This window comes from Centroberyx gerrardi, chromosome 15, assembly GCF_048128805.1.
Source record: "Centroberyx gerrardi isolate f3 chromosome 15, fCenGer3.hap1.cur.20231027, whole genome shotgun sequence".
NCBI lineage: Eukaryota > Metazoa > Chordata > Actinopteri > Beryciformes > Berycidae > Centroberyx > Centroberyx gerrardi.
This window is the reverse complement of record NC_136011.1, coordinates 18,362,779-18,388,959: the sequence shown is the minus strand read 5'-3', so window position 1 is coordinate 18,388,959 and position 26,181 is coordinate 18,362,779. Positions and strand designations below refer to the sequence as shown.

General features: G+C 45.5%; 1 protein-coding gene across 4 annotated transcripts in view; it reads right to left on the bottom strand.

Moving 5' to 3' along the window:
• The window catches only part of ctbp2a (C-terminal binding protein 2a), a 41,041-nt gene extending 23,363 nt beyond the window's left edge, over positions 1-17,678 (bottom strand). For 2 of the 4 annotated variants that reach the window (XM_078288815.1, XM_078288814.1), the window contains exon 1: positions 17,580-17,678. In XM_078288815.1, the coding sequence (XP_078144941.1) occupies positions 17,580-17,637 (58 nt within the window). In that variant the 5' untranslated portion in view covers positions 17,638-17,678. Of the gene's footprint in view, positions 1-6,992; positions 9,226-17,579 lie in introns of those variants that run through there. The other 2 variants (XM_078288812.1, XM_078288813.1) reach the window with 2 other exon arrangements.
• Positions 17,679-26,181: the final 8,503 nt, after the last annotated feature.

Below are 26,181 nucleotides of genomic sequence, written 5' to 3'. Positions count from 1 at the left end.
GAGAGAGAGAGAGAGAGAGAGAGAGATGGCACAGCTGCAGGTGGACAACAGATGTTGAGTTTCTTAGGGAGGGGATCTCAGCACATAAATTCTCGTTTTCCCATTCATAGCCGGTCTGTCCGTCCCTCCATCCCTCCACCTCTCCATCACCATCACTCTCTCCTCCACCTTTCTCTGTGTGACATGAGCCAACTGGCCTGATTATAAAGAAAGAGCAAAATGTTAAGAGTAATGTGAGTGAGCAAAAGGGTGTGTGTGTGTGCGAGTGAGAGAGAGCGAGAGAGAGAGGGGGGGGGGGGGGAGGGGGAAGGTGTTGCTTATTACACCCCTCATGTGCGCTGCTGGCTTTGATAAATATGGTGTGAACAGACAGACATGCATGAAAAATGCCAACGCAGTGTACAAATGAATTCACACACACATACACACACACACACACACACACACAAGGCTCTATCCTAGTTGAAGGAAGGATGCTTCTCCACAGAGATGTCAGCACAAAACGCTAGAAATGGATTTACCTACAGCAAAACATAAATACCGCATACTCTGTTATCCATGGGCTCACACATACACACACACACACACACACACACACACACACACACACTCTTGCATACCTGAGTTAACTAATCCCCACTGAAGAAAAGTCAAATGCAAAGCCTGTTATATGCTGGATATTCACTCAACCAGCAGAGCTTTTGTATTAGCGCATTAACTTCAGCTTGTTCAGAAACACGTCTGTTGGAAAACATCTAAAACACACTATGAACTTGGTATCAAGTAAAAAAAAATGCAGTGATTGACTACACACACACACAAAAAAAAATCCTCCTCTCTGTGTGGGAATATCCTGGAACACAAAGAGAGCCCCATGTGATCTCGAACACCACTGACGTGCCTGCTGAGAAATGTATAAGACCTTTCTTGGGTGCAAATGAGATTCATCTGCACCTCTAAAAATGTCTCCCCTCCCTCCGATAAAACACAGCCAGCAGAGTGCCAAGTTCTGTCCCGCAACGCCTGCTTTCTCACGGAGGCTCACACACACTGCGTACCGAAAAACACGGTCAGCCCTGCCACTTCCCTGCTGCAATTTAATGCCCATGAAGATTTCATTTTCTCAGAATGAATAATTCAGGGTGGCTCCCTGCGAGAAGAGAAGAGGGGAGAAGAGAGGAGAGGAGAAGAGAAGAGAAGAGGGTGGCATGGTTGAGGAGGTTTGGGAAGGGGAGGGGGGGAGTTAGGGCTTTCAACTTCTCATTTCCCTCGCTTTCCTTTTCTGTTTTCATTTTTTTTGGTTTTTTTCGGAGCAGCAAATGTTTAGGCGTGTGACCCTTCTGTCTGTCCTTCCTTCACTCCTTCACTCTCAGAACCGGCAGTTAATCACTTCAAGTCTCTCTGAAAGGATGCAGCGCGCCGGTCGGAGGGAGATTTCTGCAGTCCGAGTTTTTGCCTTTCAAGAACTAGTTTCTTTTGATCGCTATCTATCGTCTGTACGCCGCACACACAGAGCGCCGCTACATCTGCCAATAATTTTGCCCAGAGACGTGCCAGATAGGTATCGCTGCACTGTACCTTCGCTCACTCTCAGAGGCAATGTGAGTGTTTAACATCGGTTTTTTTTTAATGAGATGCATTTCAACACGGCATTGCTTGAGAGTGTTTCTCACACAAAATTACAGGAGAGAGAGAAAGGGTAAGGCAGGTTGTGAGTTGGACTCATTCACAATATAGGGAGTGCATTTATCTTTTATCGTGTGTGTGTGTGTGTGTGTGTGTGTGTGTGTTTACTGAACCACACACAAAAATTAAAGATGTTTTTCATATGACATTACAACAGTTCAGTGATGGTTCAAACAAAAAAAAACAGTATATTATGTTTTCTTCCAATAAAAAAAAACCTAAGGGAAAAAGTGACTATGTGTCACCATTCACTATTTTTACTGCGTGTATAATTTGGATAAGTGGCACGATAATCATTCATTCATTCATTTCTGTGGGATTACGCAGCGCTGCGTGGATTGTATGTGTCCTCCCCCCCCCCCCCCCCCCCTCCCCCTCCTTCACTTGCTCACAGATGGCATCAGAGAGTTTCCATTTTTCTAATCTCCTGTTTGCTCATACGCTTCTCGTCCGGCACTCCTCTGTCATTGTCCCTAAAGCACTCGATGTGTCTCTCTTTCTCTCTCTCTCTCGTCCAACCCGACCCTCGGCGTCTCTCTCTCCATTCCTCGGTGTTTCTCACTCGATCTTCTCTTCGCCGCCCCTCCATTCTGCCGTCTTTGGTCGGGTTCAATCACCTCCCATCCTCCCTTCCCTCGCTCTCCTCCCTTTCCTGCAGACGGGCTCTAACCCACAACCACAGTCATGAATGAATGTGCTGAGCTGGGTATGGAGTTTGTTTAGAAACATATTTCTCCCATTACCTCTTTCACTTCTTTCCCTCCCTCCCTTGTATTGGAGGAGTGTCGGGACAGTCGGGGTAGAATCATTTTCTACAAAGAATCATTTTCTACCAGAGAGGGAAAGGGAGAGACCAAGAGAAAAGAAAGAACCAGAGAGAGAGAGAGAGAAAAAAAAAAAGAGAAATTGGGATCAATTTAAACGAAGAGAAAAACAGCAAGCGAGCTACAGAGAAAGAGATGAAGAGAAAATGAGTGGTGATGGTTTGTATAGATCTAATCCTGGCAGAGAGAGGGAGAAAGAAAGAGAGAGACTGGGAGCAAGAGACAGGCAGAGAGAGAAAGAGATTGACTTTATGCAGCCATTAGTGAGGAGGAAAATCACTTCCTGATATTAAGAGGAACATCTGGTGGGGGAGAGGAACTCTGCACTGTGCCGTAACAGGCTTCACCACTGCCACCTGCCAACACCAGTTCACATATGCTTGTATACACACACACACACACACACACACACACACACATCAACCTGCGAATACATACACCCAGCATATCTGAGAATGCAGGTAGACCATGCAGACAGAATTTTACAAAGAGCTAGACTGAAACAACATGGGCTTTTTACAGGCTCAAAGACACAATTAAGATAATGTCTGTCCCTTGTTGTTTTGACCTAAAACACACCCCATTTAATCCAAATGGCTACAGTGCTCAAGGTCATGCCATTCTCTCAGATCAGAAAGAAAATACACACCGCTGCATCCAAGCTCTCAGGCAACAAACAAACTGACCGCAGCAGCATAATAAAGACAAGAGCCTTTGACTGTCAATCCAGATTAAGGCCAAACTTTGACCCTGACAAAGTCTGGATGCCATATTGACAGCTAGCCTCATCTCCATGGTGAGTCCACCCTTGACTGACAGCTGACTACGCCCCGTTGCCCCTCCCCCACCCTGCAACCAGCAATCAGCATCAACTACAAGACCACAGCCGCGGTAGTAGGACTCTCTCTCTCTCTCTCGCTCTCCTTTAATCCCTCACTCCCTGTAACAACTGACCTGAACCCCTTTAATACATAATCTGCCATCTCCAGAACTAATATGTCAAAACCTCGCCCCCCATCATCACACTAGGCCTGAGCAGGAGGAAATAGCGGCTAGTGTGTCACGCAGAGCATACTGACCTGGGCTGGCATCAGGTCGCTTGGCCAGAGTCCATGGATGTGAGCCAACGCACTCCGCAGGGTGGAACTGAAGGAGTGGGAGTCCCACACTACCATATATGGTGATTATGTGGGTGTGGGGGGTGGGGAGTGAATCCTAGCCGGCCATATATGGGCGGGGTTTAGCCGGAGGGTGTTCCACGTAGTATCATATATTGAAAGGACAAGCCGACTGCGTTTACACCACGGCTATTAACGCAGAGGGAAATTCTGTCTGCTTGTGGGTGTAACTAATGAATTGTCTGAGGTTGTTAGTATATCAGGAGGTATCATAAGCTCCCAACTAATTGGATTTTGAGGAATGTGAAATCATTATGTATTATTGCTGCCGTTGCAATGTAATTTCTCTACCTGACAAAATATCAACATGAAAATTTTGCTGGAAGGTTGAATTATAATTGGTTGGGTCTAAAATGTAAATATCTTTGAAAAGCGGTGACTAAAACCTCGTAATTATTACTTTATCCCACTTGAAAGGAGGTGAATAAATACGATTAATTAATACTTTCTTCTAGATGCATTAGCTCAGCCAACCATTTCGTGGAAGAAAAAAAAATGTAACATGTAAATTTGCAGCGATGTCTGCCAGTGGACCAACCTTTTAACCAGTAGAAAATCTGTCCGTGATTACCACCGAAACCCAGGTTGCCTAGCAACATACAATTAAGGAATATGCTTTCAGAGCGGCTTTGCAGTGCTGTCCATTAACAGATGAAATTACCAAAGCAACAAATGTCAGCCACATGCAAATGAGGTCTTATTCTGCTGACTGTGTGTGTACATTTGTGTGAGCGTGTGTGTCTACGTGTGTGTGAGTTAACAGTGCAAATGTACACGTATGTGTATGTGGCAGACTCGAAGAAATCCCTTCCAAAGCACGTGTCCATCTGTGCTAATGGCAGCAGCCTGTTTTGACAGCCAAGCAGTGGGGATCCTTTAATATCTGCTCTCTTGGGCCTAAATATCACAGAGAGACGCACAACAAAACTGCCTCAGTTAAGTCATTTGTTCCCAGTCTGCCTCGGCCCAACCTACTGGCTATGTAGTCTTCAGAGGCTCACACCAAGCCAGGAGGCCGGTCTGTAGAGAATGAGAGAATCCATGGATTAGCGCAGCATCGGAAAAGGAGGATCTAAAGGATTAAAGACCCCATCTCTCTTCTCATTACACCCGGCTCGGAGAAAATGACACAATCACACATCGGCCATCAGCAGTGTAATTCGATTTCATCTGTCCAGTGATGCTGCTAGTCAGACTCTGGTGAGCTGGTGCAGATGAAAAAATCAGCCCATATTGCCTGAGATTGTCTGAGATACACTTCTATCAGGCCATGGGTGAAAAAAAATCCTTTTATTTAGCGACATTTATGCTGAATTAATGCTTCAATCTAATATGGGTCTCAAAATAATAATGATTCAGTGGATCACACAAAATGGATGCCAAGTATCAAAGGGTTGGGGTCAATTCAGTGTTTATGGATTCAATGAAATTCAATACATTTTCAGAAAACTCAGCTAGAAATAAACCCAACGAAAATGTCTGGCTTTCATTCAAACTCCAAATTCCATTTTCTTTTAATTTCACTGAATTTAACTGTTCTTTCAGTTCACATTTAAAGTCTGCTGCCTGTGGGGAAAATCTGTGCAAGTAGAACTAGAAACAGCTAATTGCTATTCTATACAGGTCAGTGGTGCACCTTGACAGCAGCAGGACTGAAGGAAGGCTGTGCAGCCCGATCCGCTCTAAAGCCTCTCCAGGCTACTCTGATGCGCCCTTATTACCATAATGCAATAAGACATCCATGTTTACAACAACAGGGGCTCGGGGGCTGTGGTGAGATGGTGCGTAGCAGAGCAGAGAGGGTCTCAGCGGCGTACAGCTGCAGATAAAATGATACCATTGCTATAGCTACAGAAGACTAATGCTGCAATCACCGTTATGCAACTCTCAGAATGTTGTGGTTGTGGCTAATAATGTGATTTAAACAAGTAGCCTGTGCTGTTGCTCTTGTTTCAATTTACTTATCAAGGGGTGAAGGGCACCACACGCGGTTGAAAAGAGCTAAATGTGGATACAAACACGCATCTACCCAAAGAGACACAGGCACACACAAACACACATGCTGTACACACATGCACACCCATGCAAAAGCGAACGTACACATACACACACCTGCACACCTTATTCTAATTTGATGTTTCTAGACAGCAGACACTACTGCACCCAGGATCTGACTTTTCCCGACAAGAGTAAGCAGATTTAATGCAAACCGTTCACGGTTGCGTTGCATGAATAAAGCTACTGTCAGAGTGCCTGTAACACAAAGACAGTGCACTGTTGTTAAAATTAAAGGGGTTTCAGAATGGATACTGACAGCCGTTCCACCTAAATCCTCTATATTGTGCCTCATCAATGCCATTCTGTGTTGTAATTAATAGTGTGCTACGTCATTCTGACACAAGACTGCAGGAGACTACTGAAATGAAAAACAGTTGACATAAAGAACGAGAATTTCTGACAAGTCAGAGATAAGCAAGCAAGAAAGCAGGAATATAAGTATCATTTTAGGATCATGGCAAATGCCAAAACAGAAAAAGTAGGGCAGGGGATGGATTACCAGAATGTCATAGCAAAAGTTATCCTTTTAGGGCATTAAATCCTAATCCATGACAACATTTTTTGGAAAAGAGATAGGCAACAACATTAGATTTCGCTCCACTGACCTACATAATAACAATAAAAGAGATATCTTTTATCTACTGTTGATGCAGTGAAAACAAACATAGCACAGCAAACAAATGGATAGTACTGCCCAAAAAGAAAAAATAATAAACATCTTGATCAATTAACAACATTCTGAATGTGTATGGCCCTTCTTCAGGTCTTTGTTTAAGCACCGTGCAACACACAGCAGTAACCACACTCAGCTACATAGATCTCACACACAAAACCCCTCACTGAATAATGGTTGCACAAAACACAATAGAGGGCACTCCACTTATTTGACAGAAATGGTATTCATATACCAACCACACATCACAAGGATGGATGAAAAATAGATTCACAATACATCTTTTTTTCATGCATCTAAATGCCCAAGCTGCTCATATGATGGCCAAATTTCAAATACCATGTTATTACTCTTGCCTATGCAGCAACATTGCTTTGTGGAACAATGGAAAGTAGTGAGAGCAATGGAAAATAGTGTCTAACACAAATCATATAAAAAAGATGAGCTGCAGCACCAAGCTATTTTCTTATCTGTCAAAAGCCAACAGCCAAAAGAGAGCAAGACCAAACTAGATTGACAAACCAGACAAAGAGCAGAGGATAAGGAAGGAAGGGGAAAAGAAGAAGGATTTACTTGTATCTGGAGAAGCCATACTGGACACGATGACGGGTGGACCAGTGCGTCGACTGAGCTTCTGGTTAGCGGCCAGGGCCCCCTGGCCTTGAATGGGGGCCCCTACAGGGACCAGGGAACTGTCTGCTGCAGGTCCTCCAGCCTTACGCATCAGCTGAGGACTGGGGTGAGGACTGTGCATGGGCGACAGTGGAGGCAAGTTCCTGTCCCTCTTCATCAGCTCCATGGGAACTGTGTAATTGGTGGAGTATGCTTTCGGTACCTGTTGTGGCGGCTGCGGTAAAGCTGGCATGGGCACAGGCATCTGCTGTGGCATACCTGACATAGAATGAATAGATCCTGGCATGCCGGGCATCGACCCGGTCATCTGCTGCGGCATTATCTGCATACCCTGCATGGACATCCCTGGCATGGTCACCCCGGGGTGCTGGGAATAGGCAGACATGGGTCGTGACTGAACAGGCATCATGGCTCCACCATAGGGCCCCGGGGTACGAGGTGGTTGACCAGGGTATCCTACAGAGGCTTCCAGGAGGTGCTGCGAGGGGGCGCTGCTGGGCCTCCTACCCATCACCTCTCCCATCCTGGGGGAGATGGTCTGCATGGCCCCGGGGGTCGGTGGAGGAATCAGCTGGGGGTCCATGCCCAAAGCGTGCGGAGGGTGTGGTTGGTGTTGGTGCGGCTGGTGGTGGTAGATGTCTGAGCGGTGGCTAAAGCTATTGGAACGGCCCCTCATGGGTGTCTGTGGCTGGGAGGGGAGCGGCGGAGCTTCAATAGGCCGCTTGCAGCTGAGGGCCAAGCGGGACAACACGCGAGCCTGGCCGAGGTTGGGGGCTACCGTGCGAACATCATTCTCCTCCATGACGGCCAGCATGCTGGTGGAGTCAAACCCCTGCTGGATAAGTGAGGAGATGGTGCTCTCTGACAGACCCTCGTTTCGCAGCAGAGCCAGGAACTCCGGGTCAGCCGTCCTTTTGGGGTCCACAGGCGCAGGTGTCTGAGGGGCAGTGGGGGGAGGAGCGGGAAGTGGAGAGATGGGGGGAGGGGGAGCCTGGGTTGGAACTGCCTGGACAGGGACAGGGGCAGGGGCGGGGCCTAGGACAGCTGCTGGGGTCTGAACTGGAGCGGGTGGAGGAGGAAGTGGAGACGCCATGCCAAGGTTGGGGTCATAGACAGGCATGGTGGGTGGAGGTGGCAGGGACTGTTGCTGTTGCAGCTGCTGTTGCAATTGTTGTTGCTGCTGCAACTGTTGTTGCTGAAGTTGCTGTTGCTGTAATTGCTGCTGTTGAAGTTGCTGCTGTTGTAATTGTTGCTGCTGAATCTGTTGTTGCTGTTGTAATTGCTGCTGTTGTTGGATGGTATAGGGTGTCCCTGTCTCGTGCCTCATAATAATGCCCTGACTGGCAGGGTCCACCACTAGACAGGTAGCAGCCTGCTGCTGTGGATCCAATGGACGGCCATTAACATCGGTGTAGACCGGTTGACCAGTCAAAGGTGGAGGCTCGCTGGCATACCGAGGAGACGCATGCTCCATGCCATAGTGAGCAGGAGACGGGTCTCGGGTGGGTATGCGTTGTTGGCCATCTGGCATCATCTTGGCAGCAGTGGCAGCAGCTACGGCACCAGGCTCTCTATAAGCCCGGTTCATCTCGTGAGCGGTTGGAGGAGGGGGAGGGGGAGGGAGAGGGGATGAAGGGGCTTGAGGTCCCACTCTCCCTCCCTGACCCTGATCCCATGCAGCACGAGCCCCAGGGCTCATCCCAAAATGGGAGCCTGACCTGCTGAGCGGGTGGGGGTGAGGCGGCGGGGGCTGGTGCTCTGCTCGGTAAAAGCCCTCTGGCGGACGGGGAGTCATGGCTGGGTCGTGGGAATAATAGTCCTGATGTGGGATGGATCCCCGGTGAGCCATGGGCGCACGTTCGTAGTGGTTGAGCTCCGGCACAGAGCCCTTTCTCATCCCCCGTGGGTCGTGTCGCTCAGCGTAACCCTGTCCGTACAGGGAGTCTTGGTAGGAATATGGGTCGCGTTTCAAATCCAGGTCAGGGGGACGCACCCCTGGTGGAGGCTCGTACCACCCTCCTCCCTCTCCGTATGACAGAGAGTTTCGCCGGCCCGCTACTCTCGCTTGCTGCTCGTAGACACTCTCAGCCCTGTCCCACTGACCCTCATTCCCACCCAACGTGTCCCAACTGTGGGAGCGACCGAGACTCAACTGCTTACTGGTGACGAGCATTGGCGAAAAGAGAAAAAAGAAGGCAGCGTTTACAGCGCAAAAAAAAAAACAGGAAGAAAAGCTGAGCTTGTTGCAGTGTTGGCAGGTGTTCTCTTTCAAGTCTTCAGATACAGTAACATCAAAAAATGGAATGGAAGGAGGAAGGAGGAGAAGAAAAAGGATGAAGCAGGGTATATCGTTTCACCTGATATCAGGTTGTAATATTTTCTGGGCTCTCCTGAGGTCCGTGCTATCAGGTGACTCCCCCCTCGGCTGGCGATCCTTGAATAATTAATCTCTGGTCACGCCGGCTCGTTGTGCGCAAGGAAAGAGGACACCACACACAAACACACCACACCAAACCACACACGTCCACAGCAAAGGTAACCCAACTACTCCATGGGAGACACAGTAACACGGTGCTTGATTGAGATGGCTACCAACCGTTCACTCATAAAAAAAAAAAGGAAAAGAAGGGGATAGGTTGGGTTAGAGGTTGGGGTGGGCAGGGGCTTTTACTAATCCAGTCGGGTTTATCTCTCCCTTCTCTGGGACATTTTACTCGCTCTGCCGATTGCTATGAGGGATTACGTCTAAATAAAGCCTGTTTAATTCCACTGCCCACTGTGACGTCATGTGAACCAGATAACAGCGTATCGTCCACAATGATGATGATGATGATGCCAATGATTAAGAGAGCACCCCCCCCGCCCCCACCCATCCCATCCTGAGAAGTCACTTACCTGAGGCTGAGTACGGTGTTGTCAGTGTGGTTTCAGCGCTCGGTCTCATTTCCCAGATTCACAGCAGTGGAAGGCCACAGGGAGGGGAGGCAAAGGCAAAGGCGGACAGGTCCATTGAATACAAATGAATACAGTTCTCACAGCTAAGTCCCATGTGCTGTCAGTAAACATCAAATCCACTCTGATTGGACACTAATCCTCCAGGCCCCATGCTAGTGGCAGAGCCACGCAACTGCTGCCCAACTTACTCTAAAATGTCCTTGATGCTTCTGTAACGGTCACTGTCACTGCCCCACTCTCCTCTACTCTAATCACTTAAACCTGCTAATTGTAAAAGTTAACTGTCAGACATTGGACATTAAGAGACACGGATCGCATGGAGATTGTAGGAGGCATAAGAAAAGAAACATGCAATATTTCTTTGCCCCCCACACACAGAAAAGTATTGCCATGTCAAGCAGAAAATTTTAAAATATAAATTGGCTGCATCATCAGCAGAAGTATTAGATCACCGTCTGGCATGTATATTTTAAGGAGAGGATGTAAAACACTGAATAAAACTGTGTGATTAAGAACTAGGTCATGGACACGAATCTATGATTTAATGCACCAATGATTTGTACAAAAAGTTAGAGCTTCCACATTCTTTTATTTGCCATTTGTGTAACCATATGTATTCCCGCTTGCTTCTTGCTGTCAGCAAAATACCTTCCCCCTTTCCCCCCAAAGCTCCTCTGATCCCCTTCACTCAGAGAGGCTCCATAATCTGGATTTACCCCTTTGGAGAGAAGAGTAAGACACTGGGGGGAAAAAAACAACACTTTTTGTAACAGCAGTTAATCCTAAGAACCTACAACCTTTGCCTTACAAAAAACTCTGTGCTTAATGAGCTGAGCCACAACAGGAGCCACAACAGGACCTCATTCCACCTGAGTCAAACATAATGCCATAGTGAAATAAGCTCTTTGCTACAATGCCCACACATTTTGTAAATTCTGTAAAGACTCCTAAGCCCAGAGCCATACATGAACTCGGAGTTATGTTCAATACATGGCTCTGAAGATGTACCTACCCATTTTCCTGTCTCATTTCATGTCACTGTGTCTGACACCTTATCCCTGCCATAGAGGATCCCTGCTTACTAATGCATGAATACTGATGTACGGTGAGGAAGTGTCCACTTCCATCCAGCCCTAATCTTAGAACAGTCCATAGCAAGAGGTAGAAATACGTGTTTTAGGCTCCGATGAACCTCTCAGTTGTATTGTAGAAATGTCACTGTATAGCTTATAGTGGGCCTTTGGGAAACTGTGCAGGACTGTCAGCAGCTGGCACTGATATCTTGCTTAATCACAGTTGCGTAATTAGAGTAGGAAGAGATCAGAGAGGGAGCGGAGTATTGAAGCGCCACCTCTGCTGTTTGCACGGGATGACAGGAAAAGAGGGATTGACAGTGGCTCCAAACCAATTGTGCAGATGACTGAGCACTTTTTTGGTAAGGTCAGGGGAACTGAAACAGGCTTGACATAAGGAAATGAAAATGGGAAGAAGAGAGGGAGGGAGGCGGGAGCAAGCCATCATGGAGATGTAAAGCCAGTAAAGATTAACTATTAAATAAAAAGCTGAGAGCTTGGGGGGGGAAAAATCCCATTTAAGTCCATTTTGAAACTGATTAAACAGACAATGTTTTTGTTGTTATACGGTCAGTGCAATTTTATAGTGATTTCTAGTGTGGATGTTATGCAATACATCACCTGTAAGTGTACAATCTCTCCAGTCATTAATTCTGAATTTACCCAACCACTGAAAACATCACTCATTTCTTAACATGAAATGGACTTGTATCATTCTTTGGTGTGAAGGCTTCCTTACTCTGTGTGGCAGTGGCGGTTAGCATGAACTCTGTCCTCGGTTTAATAGACTCTCTTCGTGAGACTTGAAAGTAGCTTCCTAGTTACTTTGAGGAGAAATTGTTCTGACCTTTCTGCCACCATATACACGCACACACACACACACACCCACACACAGACATTAGTGCACACACACAGCCATGTCAAGGGAGGGCAACAGCCTGTATATGTGATCTCCTCTCTTCTTTTCCCTAACCTCATCCTCTCCTCTCGTTACTTGTAGCCTGGCTCTCAAGAGAGATTGGCTCCCAGTGTACCAGATCACACATTCCCATAAAGACAACCTCAAACAGAGAGATAGGGGCAGAGGTGTGTGCTCAGGGTTTGCAGATCTAATCCTAACACGGAAGTAAATCACGCCGTTCCGTTTGTCTGAAACTAAACACTGTTTGACTTTCAAATTCTAATGTTCCTCGATTTGCCACACTTGCCAGACTATGCACACAAAGCCAGATTCACTGTAACAGAGGGATTTAGGAATTAAGCTGGGGATTTTAGAACAAATATAATACCGCCCCAGCAGAAGCTTATAAAGACCTTACATTGAACAAGATTTTACTGGTGAAACATTCAGAAAGGACTGCAACATATAGAAACAGGCGATAAACCCCAGCAGAGCAGCAATAACGTAGCGCAATATTCTTTCAACCGCTAATAGACTTCTGCAGCAACACACATTTTTATTGTAATTTCTACTAAAGAAAACACCACCCGTTTATCACAGCCTGGTGTAACATGGCTTTTTCTTTTATAGGATTACACATCTCTCCGTGTGTTCAGCTGTACAGAGAGAAGATCGAGGTGTGACCAGTCTGTGTTTAGCGGCAACATGATGGACACAAGTAAAAGACACAATTAGTCAGATCTGTGGCTAATCTGTCAGAATAGACGCTGAAGTTTAATGAACCCCCCCACATCTCCCCGTCACTCAGCCCCTCAGTCTCTGCCTCCACATTAATAATGCAGCTAAGCCAGTGAGACAGAACCAGAGGTGAGATGCGCGGGTCACTTTATGGATATACGTACGTGTGTGTGTGTGTGCATGCATGTGTGCGTGCATGTTTTAACTGTGTAACATGTGTGCACGCTTGTAAGTGTGCTTGTATTTACTGGTGCTGTGTGTTTGAGGTGGAGAGTTCACATGCGATGAGCCCATTTGGAATTTGTTCTCACTCACACTCATCCATCCACCCACTCACTCACACGCACACACACACACACACACATTTAGCCTGCGTGACCCTGTTCTGTTCATCTTCTGACATGCAACGGTGACAGCAGCAGCGGCTCCGGCGCTTCGTTAATGTCCATTTTCATTCAGACACGCCAACCGCCACTAAAGCCACAGCCTTGGTCTGACAATAAATGACACGCCAACTCAAAAGGAATACCGCACTGCAACAGAAATAAAAGCAACTGCCTCCGGTAGTCGGACACGTCACGTATTCAAGGCATGATTTGAATGTTAAACACACATTGACTTATGCATGAGCTCGGGGCAGGAGGCACTAACTGGAAATGGAATTACAATGCCTGTACACTGTAAAGAATATGGCTGTCAGATGCATTATAATGCACACTAAACAGATATAATGTACATCGCTGGCTGTTATGTGACTCCAATAGGATTATTCTTCTCTGAGCGGATCTCCATGGGGACTAAATGGGTTGTAAAATGGATGTTGATGGCAATGAAGCGAGTACTTATCTAAATGACAATCATATTACTGAGCTAGTGTAATATTATGAATAAACACGCAAAGTTTTACCCAGGTTCCTAGTATACAACGCAATACCGTATACCCAGCAGCAAGGGCCTTGTGCTGGAAAAACCCAACAGCTGTAACTAAGAATACCTCAGAATTTCCTCCAAGTCAGCTGTGTTACGGAGAGATCCCTCTACCCACAATGCATCTCCTTCGAGTGCATCCCATCATCCCAACTCAAACCCCTGCTTCTCCAGTCTCTGGCCCGATACAGACATGCCACAGGTCATTCTAATATTTATTGTCTGTAATTAGATTTTTCAAGAAACTCACTCCCAAGATTCGACGACCGCTATGGCTTTAGCTACACGCTCTCACGCCAGCTCAAACAGGGCAGACGCTAAACACAAACGGCTAAGAAATTGTCAAAGAAAAAGAAAGGATATAACGCTTCAAAGTGTGCACAAGAGGCAGACACACACTCTCAATAACACATCCAAACACACATTTCGGCTTCACGCGACGCACGATGATGAGAATTTGATTCTCCTATCGACCCCGCAGCCCCCACAACAGTCCATCCCTCCAAACACAACACTTCATACCCATTTTCTATCCGCTCTTTTCCTTTCCCCCCCTTTTCTTCATGCCCCTCCCTGCCTCTCCGCAAAGCCTATAAAGGGGTCGTGGGTTTTGGCGAGGAGCCTGGAACACACCCAGGGGGGGCCAGACCCAGAGACCGCGCCGATGACTTCATACCGGAGCTGGATGCCAGAGCCTGGGGAGGGCTGGGGGTGGGGGGGGGGGGGGGGGGATAGAAGCGGAGAGGTGGATGCATCAGGATCCTGGGTGTGTGCTGAAAAACCGAGGATACGACGCCCCCCTGCTGGGGAGGATGACATCAGGACACCCCTCCCTTTCCTCCACAGCCTCCCTCTCCGTTTAATATGAAGCGTTTTGTTAGAGTAGCTGCAGAAATGTGCACTCACTGGTCAGTTAAATGTGGCAATATGAATTATTTACAGTCTAAATGTTAACACTATTTTAGTTTGACTGGGCACATTATTTACTGTGCTGCTGCCACTTTCCTCCTGTTCCGCTTCTTCACAGGAACACACATGACGAACAGACGAATTAACAAAAAAGAACATATTTATTGAACTAGCGACTGAAACACTTTGTGAATCACGATGACAAATTCCACTACCCCACCTTGTGGTGTTTGCATCCAAGCACAGATTTACAGCTTGTAAATCAACATTCAGGAACTGGCTGTCACCGCGACCTAGTTCACGGTGCAGCGCCGCTCACATCCCGTCCCTGCCCAGATCAGTCAGTTAGCTCTGGCTAAACGACGGTGGCAACGACTTCTGCTGCTGCCCAAGCCAATGCGTGCTGGGTACACAGATGGAGCAGACAGAAGGAGAGAGAGAGAGAGAGAGAGAGAGAGAGGGTGGGAGAGAGAGAGAGAAAGAGAGAGAAAGAGAAAGAGAGAGAGAGAGAAGGGAACTGATGCTCGCAACAGATGTTTGCCACAGTTCCCTTATTGCGGTTACACACTTTTTGGCCCTTTATCAAACACACAACAGAAGGGCCAATTGCACCGTATACGCTTTGAAAGCCGACGTCTAACCCAAACAATGCTGTTCAACTAGGAATACGTGTAGTAATTTGTGCGGACCGATTCAACCCGGTGAGCAATTACATCTAGTTTACCAATCCAAACAACGATTATTTGACTATAAGCACATCCTTGCGGCTTTGACCTTACACGTCTCATTTCAAAACCACAGAAATACAACTTGAAAGCCAAGGACAGTGAATCACAGAGCATCAGATGTCCCCGGTGGTAACGCAGTCAGCGTTCCAGTAAAATCCACATTCCAGGGCCGTGACTGCTTCGGATGGGAGTAAACAGGCACACTCGAAATGACAACCATTTCGAATTCAATTGGGGCCACGAGCACGGCTCAGTTAGCTCCTCATCACGATGAGTAAAGATGTAATCAATGCACTCCGCTGTGAAGCAAGTATTGGATTGACACAGTTATCCTCCGAAGATAAATGGAGATGGGGAAAACCCCTCTCCCTCTCTCGTCAAGTGCAACACGCGACCACATCGCAATCACAATTATTCTGTAACATTCTTGTTTTTGTTATTACAAATGATATGAACTTTGATTTCTATTTCACGCCTCGGTCCCACCACTCCGTTTATAGACAATAGTGGGTGGCTTCAACATTATGTTGCAGAACGCTCCATGCCTCTGGTTTTAAAATACCCTTTTTTTATACGGTTGAACAGATTTAGTGCTGCCGTGAAAACGGCGTGATTCACCACCCTCTGATCTTTTAACTTCCTCGATATGAATCACCCACTTCTTCACATTTTTTAAGAGCAGCAGTGGTGACTAACTGCTCCAGAAAAAAATCCCCCATCATCTTTGGCGGAATGACTTAATTGTTTATAAGCAGAAGAGACGCGGACGCTGCCGAAGCCGTCGGTGGGATGAGTGGGGCGGATCAGAACATGCCGTTTTATGATGTTTATTACACTGGCCTCTTAGCATAGCCATTCCCCTTGTGTTAAAAGAATAGATGTTCCCCAGCAAAAAGGGTTGGCGGTTTGGAGAGGTTTGAGATGCCACATGTGGCTCTCATTCCCAGGATAGAAGATATGAGCGGAGAACGAGGCGCCATCACTGCTTCGTTTAGGAATCAGCTATACTGCATTCTGTAATCTCAATGGGATTATCCTGAGAGGACAGAGAAGAACGATGATGTATTGCAATATGACAATAATTGCAGGTTATAAAATAAATCCTGTGGTTCCTCTTGTTTCCATTACGCAAGAGCAGAATACAAAAGAGGACACTTGCACTACGTACAGGCACTATTGGAATATGAGCAAGGGGGCGAGTGTGCATTTGAACACACACACACACACACACACACACTGTCACACACACAAACATTCAGTGATTCAGTGGGTCCTGTCAAAGTAAAAAATGAGTGAGGAAAAGAAGGAAAAGAAATCTCTTCCTTTGTCTTTCTCTCTCTCTCTCTCTCTCTCTCTCTCTCTCTCTCTCACACACACACAAATCAATCCCACTATAATCAATCCCAGGGCTCTGAGGAGTGCTTCACTTTATTACAAACTCCCTACTTCATCTCTCCAGCAATCTGGAAACATCGAAGATCGAGTCTCTCATACAACCATCAGCCCACTCCCAACCTCCTCTCTCACCCCTCTATACACACACAAACACACACACACACACACACACACACACACACACACTCACACTCCCACCATAGCAAGCTTTGTGCTCGCTCTCTCTCTCTCTCCTACACAGCCTTCAAAGCAGCAGTTTGGAGCCTTTGCTGGTCCCAAGGCTCCCTTTGACATACACACACACACACACACACACACACACACACACAATCCCACTGGCTTTTCACTGAGGTTGCAGCAGTGGGGTGCAAAGCTTAAGTACTGCTGGAAACTGCATTGTGTTAGTAGCCAGCTCCATAACAGTGGACTGAGTCAGTCCTTAAAAATAAAAGGTGCCGGACAGTATGTGATTAATCAGATAAACACACATTGTGTGTGTGTGTGAGGGAGGGAGAGAGAGAGAGAGAGACTGGATGAATGTGTGTGTCATGAGTAATTATCCCTCCCTGTCTGCCTGTCATAACAGTGATGTCTGAGTTGTGCTGCTGTTGTAGCAAACAGCAGCGTGTCATACTAACATCATAGCACATAATCATCATTGCACAGGCTCTTTTTTTGTTTGGTCAGGGGAAATTGTGAGACTTATATGCACACACACACACATACACACACATAGAGCGAGAGAGAGGGAGACACGCGCATCCCTTAACTCCCACAAACAATGTCCAGTGACCTGAAAACGTGGTACTGTACATTAAAAAATAGGGGAAAACTAAACTGGGAGTAAAAACCAAAAAAAGGAGGAGAAAACAGAAGAGAAAAGGAGAAAAGTCTGTCTCACCCTCGCAGATCCTGTCCAGCCGCTGGCGCTTCACTTTGTGTTTGTCGGCCAGAGCCATCCTGTTGCAGCTCCAGGTGCGCTGTTCTCTCCTGATGTTCTGTCCTCCTCTCCTCCTCCTCACACTCCCAAATTCTCAAAATCCACAGGATGTTAGCTGGCCGACCCAGAATGCCCTACAGGGCCCGCGTTGACGTTTCACACCTGAAATAGCAATTAAAAAAAAAAGCAGACACAGGGACAGAGGTTATTTTCATAGCTGGTGTTGGCAGTAACGGATACTCACTATGTATCATATTAATTGGTCTATCCATTATTCTTGCTCTGTGAAATCCTTAGTAATTAAGTCATTTTTTGTTTAGAATTTGAAGTTCAATGCTCATTCAATTCAATGCTCATTTATAGGCTGAGAAAGTTTGATCACCCTCGGTCCCACAACACCTCTTCAAAACTTCTGTGATTTAAATAAATAAATACATGAAATACCAGGTGGTGAATCATGTTTCCCTGACTTCCGGAAAAGTTGACCACTAAAAACATGAGTCCTGCCTTACAAAATCTGATCCAAAAGGGAGTCATTTGGCTTGCAGGGAGACGACTCTCCACTAGAGGGCGCCTCGTCTCTCAGAGCAGCAGAGCGCCATTTAATTCTGCTGGGGAATGTCACTTCTGGAAGCCCCCAAAGTGAATGGAACCCAGCGAAAACAGACAAACACGGAGTAAATGAGTAAATGAGGCGTTTCACCAATGGTTTGTGTTGCTCGGTGTCTGATGCTCTTCTAAAGAGCAATCTTCTAATTGGTTCCTGCTGAAGCCGGAGGGAGACGACACAGATTTTTGGGGAAAGGCAGGCGGACGGAGATAGACAGAGACAGACAGAAGCATGCGCGCACACACACACACACACACACACCAGATGACAAGCAGACATACACAAATACATAGACACATGCTGTAGCCACACACCAAGACACACGCACTCTCACACACACACACACACACACACACACACACACACACACACACACCCTAAGGGCAGCAAGTCACACAGAGGAATGTGGGTCAGTTAGTCAGCAGATGGGAGGAGGTTGTATCAGCAAAATAAAGACACAAGGGGGAGGGAGGGAGGGGGGGACAAGGGGGAGAGGAAAGTACTAGAAAAACATCATCTAACAGGATGGAGTACAGTGCTTCGGTGCCATCCTCCTCCTACCTTTTTCTCTCTTCCAGCACTTCGGCTAACATTTATAACCCCATCACAACCTTTCTTGTTGTTTATGACTTCCATCTCACCTTCCTATTATCTCTCCATCCAATACCAAGACCAGTTCTGCACTAGGCAGCCAACAAAGAAAAAAAAAATATCAGTAGCAGCTTATTCTACAGTATAAGACAGGAATAGATGGGTGCCAGTGTTTCTTTCCAGGTTCACCACTGGGTGGGCCCAAGCCAGAATCAGTTCCAGTAGGAGTTGCACTTGAAGAATGGATTCAGATATTTATATCATGATATATTGACATTTGTGCTGCAATTGCAATTATAACTGTCATTTCTTGTGGGTGGGAGGCAAGCTGAGCAATATGGTCAAATGATGAATTTAAAGGAGACGCCGGGAGCTAAATTTATACTGCACCCACCCCGCTGTGAACTCATGTTTTCCTCTGACTTTAAGAATGACACCATCAGCTGTGCTTCAGCTTCCTTCCACTCCTCCACAAGGTAAACCTTTCAGCCAAAGACCCACATGTGGGAGTCAGAGGAGAAGTAATTGAGCAAGAAGGAAAGCAGGAAACAACAGCGAGGGCGGGGGGAGTCACGCCGCCTCGGCTATGAATAGACTATAGGAGATATGCATGGACATGTCTGCCTCTGTGCTGTGGAGCAGAGAGAGGATAGGTCATGACTAGGAATGCAACCGACCACTTTGATATTAAAAATAAAACGACGGCTCTTCTTTTCATCCTAACATACACTTGTCATAATCATTGAGCACTGGCTCGATGGTAATACATGGTAATACAGGCCTATTTGTTGTACAGGTGGCTGCAAAAAGGATACAAATTTTTCTACATCATAATGTACAGTAATATTGATTATACTATATGAGGGCTGGGAATAATAAGATAAGATCACATAACTTAGGTCTATTTGGTATGGATTTGTACACTGTTTTTATTTATGCTCATACTATTTGATGTAAAGTGTCTTTGAGTATCTTGAAAAGCGCTATACAAATAAAATGTATTATTATTGTGATTATTATTATTACATCTTATTACAGTATCTATGATTCACTGAATCTGATGAACACACTGAACATATTAATGAAAATTGCTCAACTGAAAATACACTACATTTATTAATACATAGGATGTCCTTTGTACTATTTTGGGTTATCACTTCTGTGGAAACCTAGCTTGAATGTTGGAGAAAAGAGGGGTGGGAGTGATGGTACACGTCATTGGGGACACACACACCCCACCCACCCACACACACACACACACACACACACCCACACTCAACACTGATCAGAACTACGCTCATCTCCAATACTTCCATCTTACATCTAGTTCACAACATTACAGCCAATCATTTCTGACCTCACTACTGGTCTCAACAAAAAGGCTGATGGGACGGCAAAACCCCTGCTGGCTTGAAAACGGCTCGCTCAGCAGATCGCAAACTGAATTCTACCAGCGAGCCGGAGCTGCGGTATGCGCGCCTTCATTTCCATAAATTAATTCCAGAGACTTGACACGACCCATATGACAAGGAGATCCACTCCATTTCGCAGGATAAAAAGTCGACTCCACTAAGCAGGTTGAAAAGTCAACAACAACTTTCAGCGGAGCTCTTAGCCAGAGGAGCGCTGGATAGGAAGTACAGTTATCCTGCAGCCCTGAGCACATCGCTGGTGGACTGCTGCTTTACTAAGTGCTGTTATGTAACTAAACAATAAGGGGATTGACCTGAGAGATACATGCTCAGAGCTGCAGCGGAGGAAAAAGAAAAAGAGAGGAAAAAGACACACACACACACCAGAAACACACAACCTTAGGGACTGTCTAGCTCAATGACCTGAAGGCAAGTGCTCACCTCAACACACACACACACACACACACACACACACACACACACACACACACACACATACACACACACACACACACACATACACACTGTCTTCCTTATGGCTGGACAGTTTGTATTGGCAGGCTCCCTCATGAGTCTGTGAATGTTACCCAGTCAGATCGTGACTACATTAACTGTTCTCTGATTAGTGATGCCCACCTCACAAAGCTCTTTTCAGCAGGTAACAATACAGTCAGATGGAAAATCTGAAGTTGTTCTGTCTAATAAATCCACATCTACCAGGAATTTGACTTGGTGGGCTGTGCAGACGATACATACTGACAGAAATATTTATTATAACAATATATAAATGTATGACCTGAAACAGAGTCCATAGGATTTCATTCATTCCATTTCATTCTAACTACAAGAAATCCTGATATTCATTTCTTCAATACAGCCGATTCCATCCTCACGAATGTTGCCATTTTGAAATACAGTCTTCGCACACCACACCACTTCACTTCAGCCGCTGGAACTTGCATGCCATTTGTAACTCGGTTTAGAGACGTGCTATATAAATAAAGTTTATTATTATTCTTAAACTATTGAGTCTGGGCCCAAAAAGTGGGCTGCCAGCCTGCTTCTGGTGGATTCCACTGTGGCAAGAGGACTGGATTTTTAAAAATGGTTTTTAATCGGTTCCAGGGAGAAACAGAATTTGCGTCCTGCCTTTGAAATGCATGTATTTCATGCACTACTGGTCTCTCCCCTGTGACTGCAACTTGCAGCATGCATCAAGGCCTGAATCCACAAAGTGATACAACTCTCAATGTTTAGTGATATATATATATATATATATATATATATATATATTCATCTGTCTGTTATACTATATCTTGCACTGAATATGAGGTTCTGTTGTCCCTGTGCCACATGTGCCAGTAAGTGCTCAGTGTGTGTCTCTACACCAAGACAAATTTAGGTAAAAAGTCTGATTCTAAGGGGGGGTATCCTAGGATGTGGCAATTCCTAGTATTTCTGGTGATTTTGGTTCTTGGAGGTGTGAAGTAATCACAGTAAAAAAACAGAATCATGTTACTATGCCATTTTCCCACAGTCACCAACTATAAAACACGCCCCTTTGTACAAGCCAGTCAGATTGTGCTCCAGTTTCTATGTAGACACTGGACTGTCTGAAATCGACCAATCAGCGCTAAGAGGAGGGCGGGCCTTCCAGAATGGCCGGCCAATCAGAGCAGTAGCTCATTAGCATAAGAAGCTGCTTATATAAAACAACCTATTTTCTTGTAGGTGGGAAACAAACACTGGGAAGTGAATAGCTAAAGCTATAACCAAACGATTTTTACTGAAAAAAACTTTTATAGACACCAGGTAATTATATAAAATTGCCGAAAAAGCAAAAGATACCCCTCCTTTAAAGCTGAGAAGAGCGTCACATCCCCCAGTTGAGACCCATAGATTCACCCTGTTTGCCCAAATGAAATTCCAGTGTTGGGTAGTAAACCTTCTTGGCGCACAAGAAGTGACAAAACAAAACTTAAGAGCAAAATACAACTAGCTGTCTCCTAAGCAGCAAGGAGCGAGCGCTTCATCAAAAGATGGGCTCAACACCGATGTCTGAAGCCGCTAAAAAGAAGAAACGTAGGTCTGAGGAGTGTGCAGTTTACTGACGTCACATTACATGATTCCTCTCGCTGCGTCTCGGGGCTGCCAAACTGTTAAGTTGCCTCATACAGCTTTAAAACAGTTAAACATTTCAATAACACTGAACAATGAATTCAGATTTCATAGCAGTAGTTGCCAACTTTTTTCAAATGGTGGACCTTTCATTTAAGAACAAAGCTCTTCAAATACTTTTTTTACAGTGGATTCGCTATTATGGTTTGAACACTGCAAGTGACAGCGGCACAAAAGAGTGTTACTACGGCTGAGCGCTGTTCATAGATTATCAGCGTGGAGCTGAGAGGTGCTCAAAGTAAAGAGCTTCATAACACTTGTGAAATGAGACACAGATGTTGGCTACCCATGTAAAGCAGTGGTTCAGAGCCCATGAGTCGTCCCACGGCGCTCCACTGTGTCTCACTTTGCATTCATTCAGATTCAGACAGTCCAGCAGACAGACAGAGGGCCGTCCACTTTGCTTTAAGATGCCACAAACAAGTCTGACTGCTGTGGCGGGCATTACGCCGTATTGTTGCAGCTGTTTCATCCATCCAAGTCATTATATGATTATGTTATGGCTCTCAGTCTGATACTCTGATACTGATACTGTACAGCAAGACTTTTAACAAGCACAGAGAGCAAGTTCTTCACTTTAGACAGCATCTCTCTCTATCGGGGCTCTCATGTTACATCTCTTTTCTCTCGCTCATTCTTCTCTCCTCCTTTTGTGAGGAAAAGTACGTGAGAGCCGGGCAACCCAGGAGATCTTGTTTAGTTTGGTAATAGCACAAGAGAGAGAGAGAGAGAGAGAGGAGAGAGAGAGAGGGGGAGGGAGAGAGAGAGAGAGAGAGAGAGAGAGAGATGTCTTTTATTGACTGAAGCCGTCTCTCATGGGAGCCTGTTTCCAGAGTAAGAAACCTGTGGGTTTGGCTAAAAGTGAGAACGCACAGAATGAAGTGAAGCTATACAGCGCTGACTTTCTTGTAACATATTTCAGACATACCTGACATATCTGAGGAGGCATTTACTACACGGAGGACTTTTCATGTGGCCTGCAGAAAGAGAACAAAGTCTCTTTTTTTTTTAGATCATCAACCAAGCTTCCAGTCCTTGACCTCAGTGAACTGGCTCAACTCTGTGAACCTGAACCACACACACACAAACAAACAAACCCACAGCTGAAGGACAAGTGGCCTTGTCTAAATATGGTTTCTAGACGTAGGAACTACTTGGAGGGAAACCTGATGACCTTTTGATAATATGGAAATAACCTGTTTACTTGTACAGTTTATAAAAAAATCCTACTTCTTGCCTTCTGCTAGAATTTAGAGATCGGTGTCAGTTTGTTTTCCTTTCTCTCTTGCTGTTTGAATATTCTTTTTTGAATCCTACCTTGTGTCTACCTTATGTAAGAGAAATTAACTGTGGTTTGTAGTTGTAGAAGCTAGGTTTATTTGTGGAAGATGCAGTTTTGATGGACAGTATTCGTTAGCTGCAGTAAAAACCCTCTAATGTTGCAAATCACTGAGCAGGGATACCTTACAGTACACAGTGAACGTTTCAAAATCGAGGAGGGATTGTACAGCAGGAATCTACCAACTACCCAGAGTGACTACTTAAAAGTCATTGATTTATGTCCCTGAAAGTGCAAGATAGCAGAAAAAAATAGTGGGAGAGAGAGGAAGGCGGTTAAGGTTTCTCTTCTCTCATTAATCGGATAGTTGGGGCTCTGAGGGCCACGTAAAGCTGTCGCTCAGACCGCTGATTTACACCTTCCTCTTCTCTGCCTGCCTCTCTCTTTCTCCCATGCCCATATCTCCACTGCATAAGTACACTGGTTACTGACAATTACAGCTCTCCTCTTACTGCCTCTCTTCATCATCATCATCATCATCATCATCCCCTCATCATCCCCCGGTTTTCCGTCTGTCCATCTGCGTCTCTCCATCCATCCCCTTCCGTCCTCGTTCTGCCCGCCTCTGGCAGAGAGCTTCCTTTTGATTCCTCTTTTCTCCTCTACATCGCCTGTTTTGTGAAGCATCCCTCCCTCCTCCTCCTCCTCCTCCTCCTCCTCCTCCCCTCTTCCCTCTCCACCCCTCCTCTGCTCTCCATTTTTCTCTCCTCTTCTCTCAACTCTAAACGAAATGGGACTGCAGCAGTACTAACTGCTGACTTGGGCTAATGCACAATTTTGTAATAATGCCTATTTGTTTAAGTCACCCAGGAAATGCATAATGGTGGCATTATTGTGCGCGGCAGCCTGTTAGCCTAACCCATTGAGGCTTTGGACATGGCCTGCATTCCTTCTCTCCAGCTCCTTACATCTAATGAACTAAAACAAAGTCTGGCATAAAATCTCCACTGGGATAATGGGCAATTTATTCTTCACAAAACCCCTACACAACACAAACTACTGCAGGAGAGGAACAATAGAGAGGCTATATTTGAATTAAATAGCATCTCTACAAATGAGGCTGGTTTTTTCATTACCACTAGTCTATCAAAGTACTAAAGAAGACTAGAAACCCAAACAAAAAAACTCGCCTAAATTCACAAAGCACACATAAGGGATGGGACGATATATATTGAAATTCAATATATCGCAATAAAAAATGTGACAATATGAAAAATTAATCGCAATATTAGCTCCATTTTATTCTACTGTAATGCCAAATGAGACAGCTTGCCCATGACAATTTCACAAGCTCTCCATCAAAGTATATTATTTGCTCTTTGTAATGACATTTTTAAGTTGTTGTTTACATTATAGCAAGCCAACGCCATTGCTAGAAAGATTTGTGGCTCAGAAATAAACATAATTCTGCACAGTCAGACTTTGTTATCATTGAACTTTTATTTACTACATTGTATCGTGTTTGTATTGAATTGTGAACCTCATATCGTGGATCGAATTGTATCGTGAGATTAGCATATCGTCCCATCCCTATAGCACACATACTGTATATGAAGAACACATGCACACACTAGGGATGGCTCATGATTTTGGAATTTTCGAATAGTCATTAAATTATAAAAAAATCGAATAGTTTATGCGACTATCGTCTTGTCTTAAAAAGTATATTTTCATAGATTGCTAGTAGTAAATAGCTATGGCTTGATTAGCCCCGAACCGGTCCTTCTCTCGTTTTAACGTTAAAACGAGAGAAGGACCGAAGGACCGGTTCGGGGCTAATCAAGCCATAGCTATTTAGCCTGACTAGGTAGCTGGCTTAGCTAGCTAGCTCTACGCTAATGTCCGCCTAGCTTGCTAGTTAGCCTGGCTAGCTAACGTCAATATGGCTAGTACAAGATTGAGCCTAGTTCCAACCGTTCGTGCGGGGGTGATCTTCGAAGAATGGTCGAGTTCCCAGTGAATATCGAACAGTATTTTTGCTTGAAATGCCCATCCCTAGCACACACGCACACATACACATTAATCACACCAAAACCTTTTACTGACAGGTAAAAGGCAGTGATGTCTTTATTGCGGTTATAAATCTGTCTGTTCCACTTTCCTGTTGACGTTCAACATCTTCCCTGGGTGGGGAGTAACCTCAGACCTTTCTCCCTCTGAGGGACAGAGACCAGCTGAGGGGTAAACTCTACACACAGGCTGACCTTGCACATGTGAACTGAGCACTGGTGAGATTTGGGCCAAAATCTCTTCAAGGTCACCCCGGGACCGAGAGACAAAAAACTCAGTTGTCCCTTGTCTCAGCATTACAGCACACAGCTGTAGTTCAGGGGATCTAAAGCCTTTTCAGCCAGGGACGCAAATTCTGTTTCTCTCTGGAACCGATTAAAATTTTTAAAAATCCAGTCCTCTTGCCATGGTGGAATCTACCAG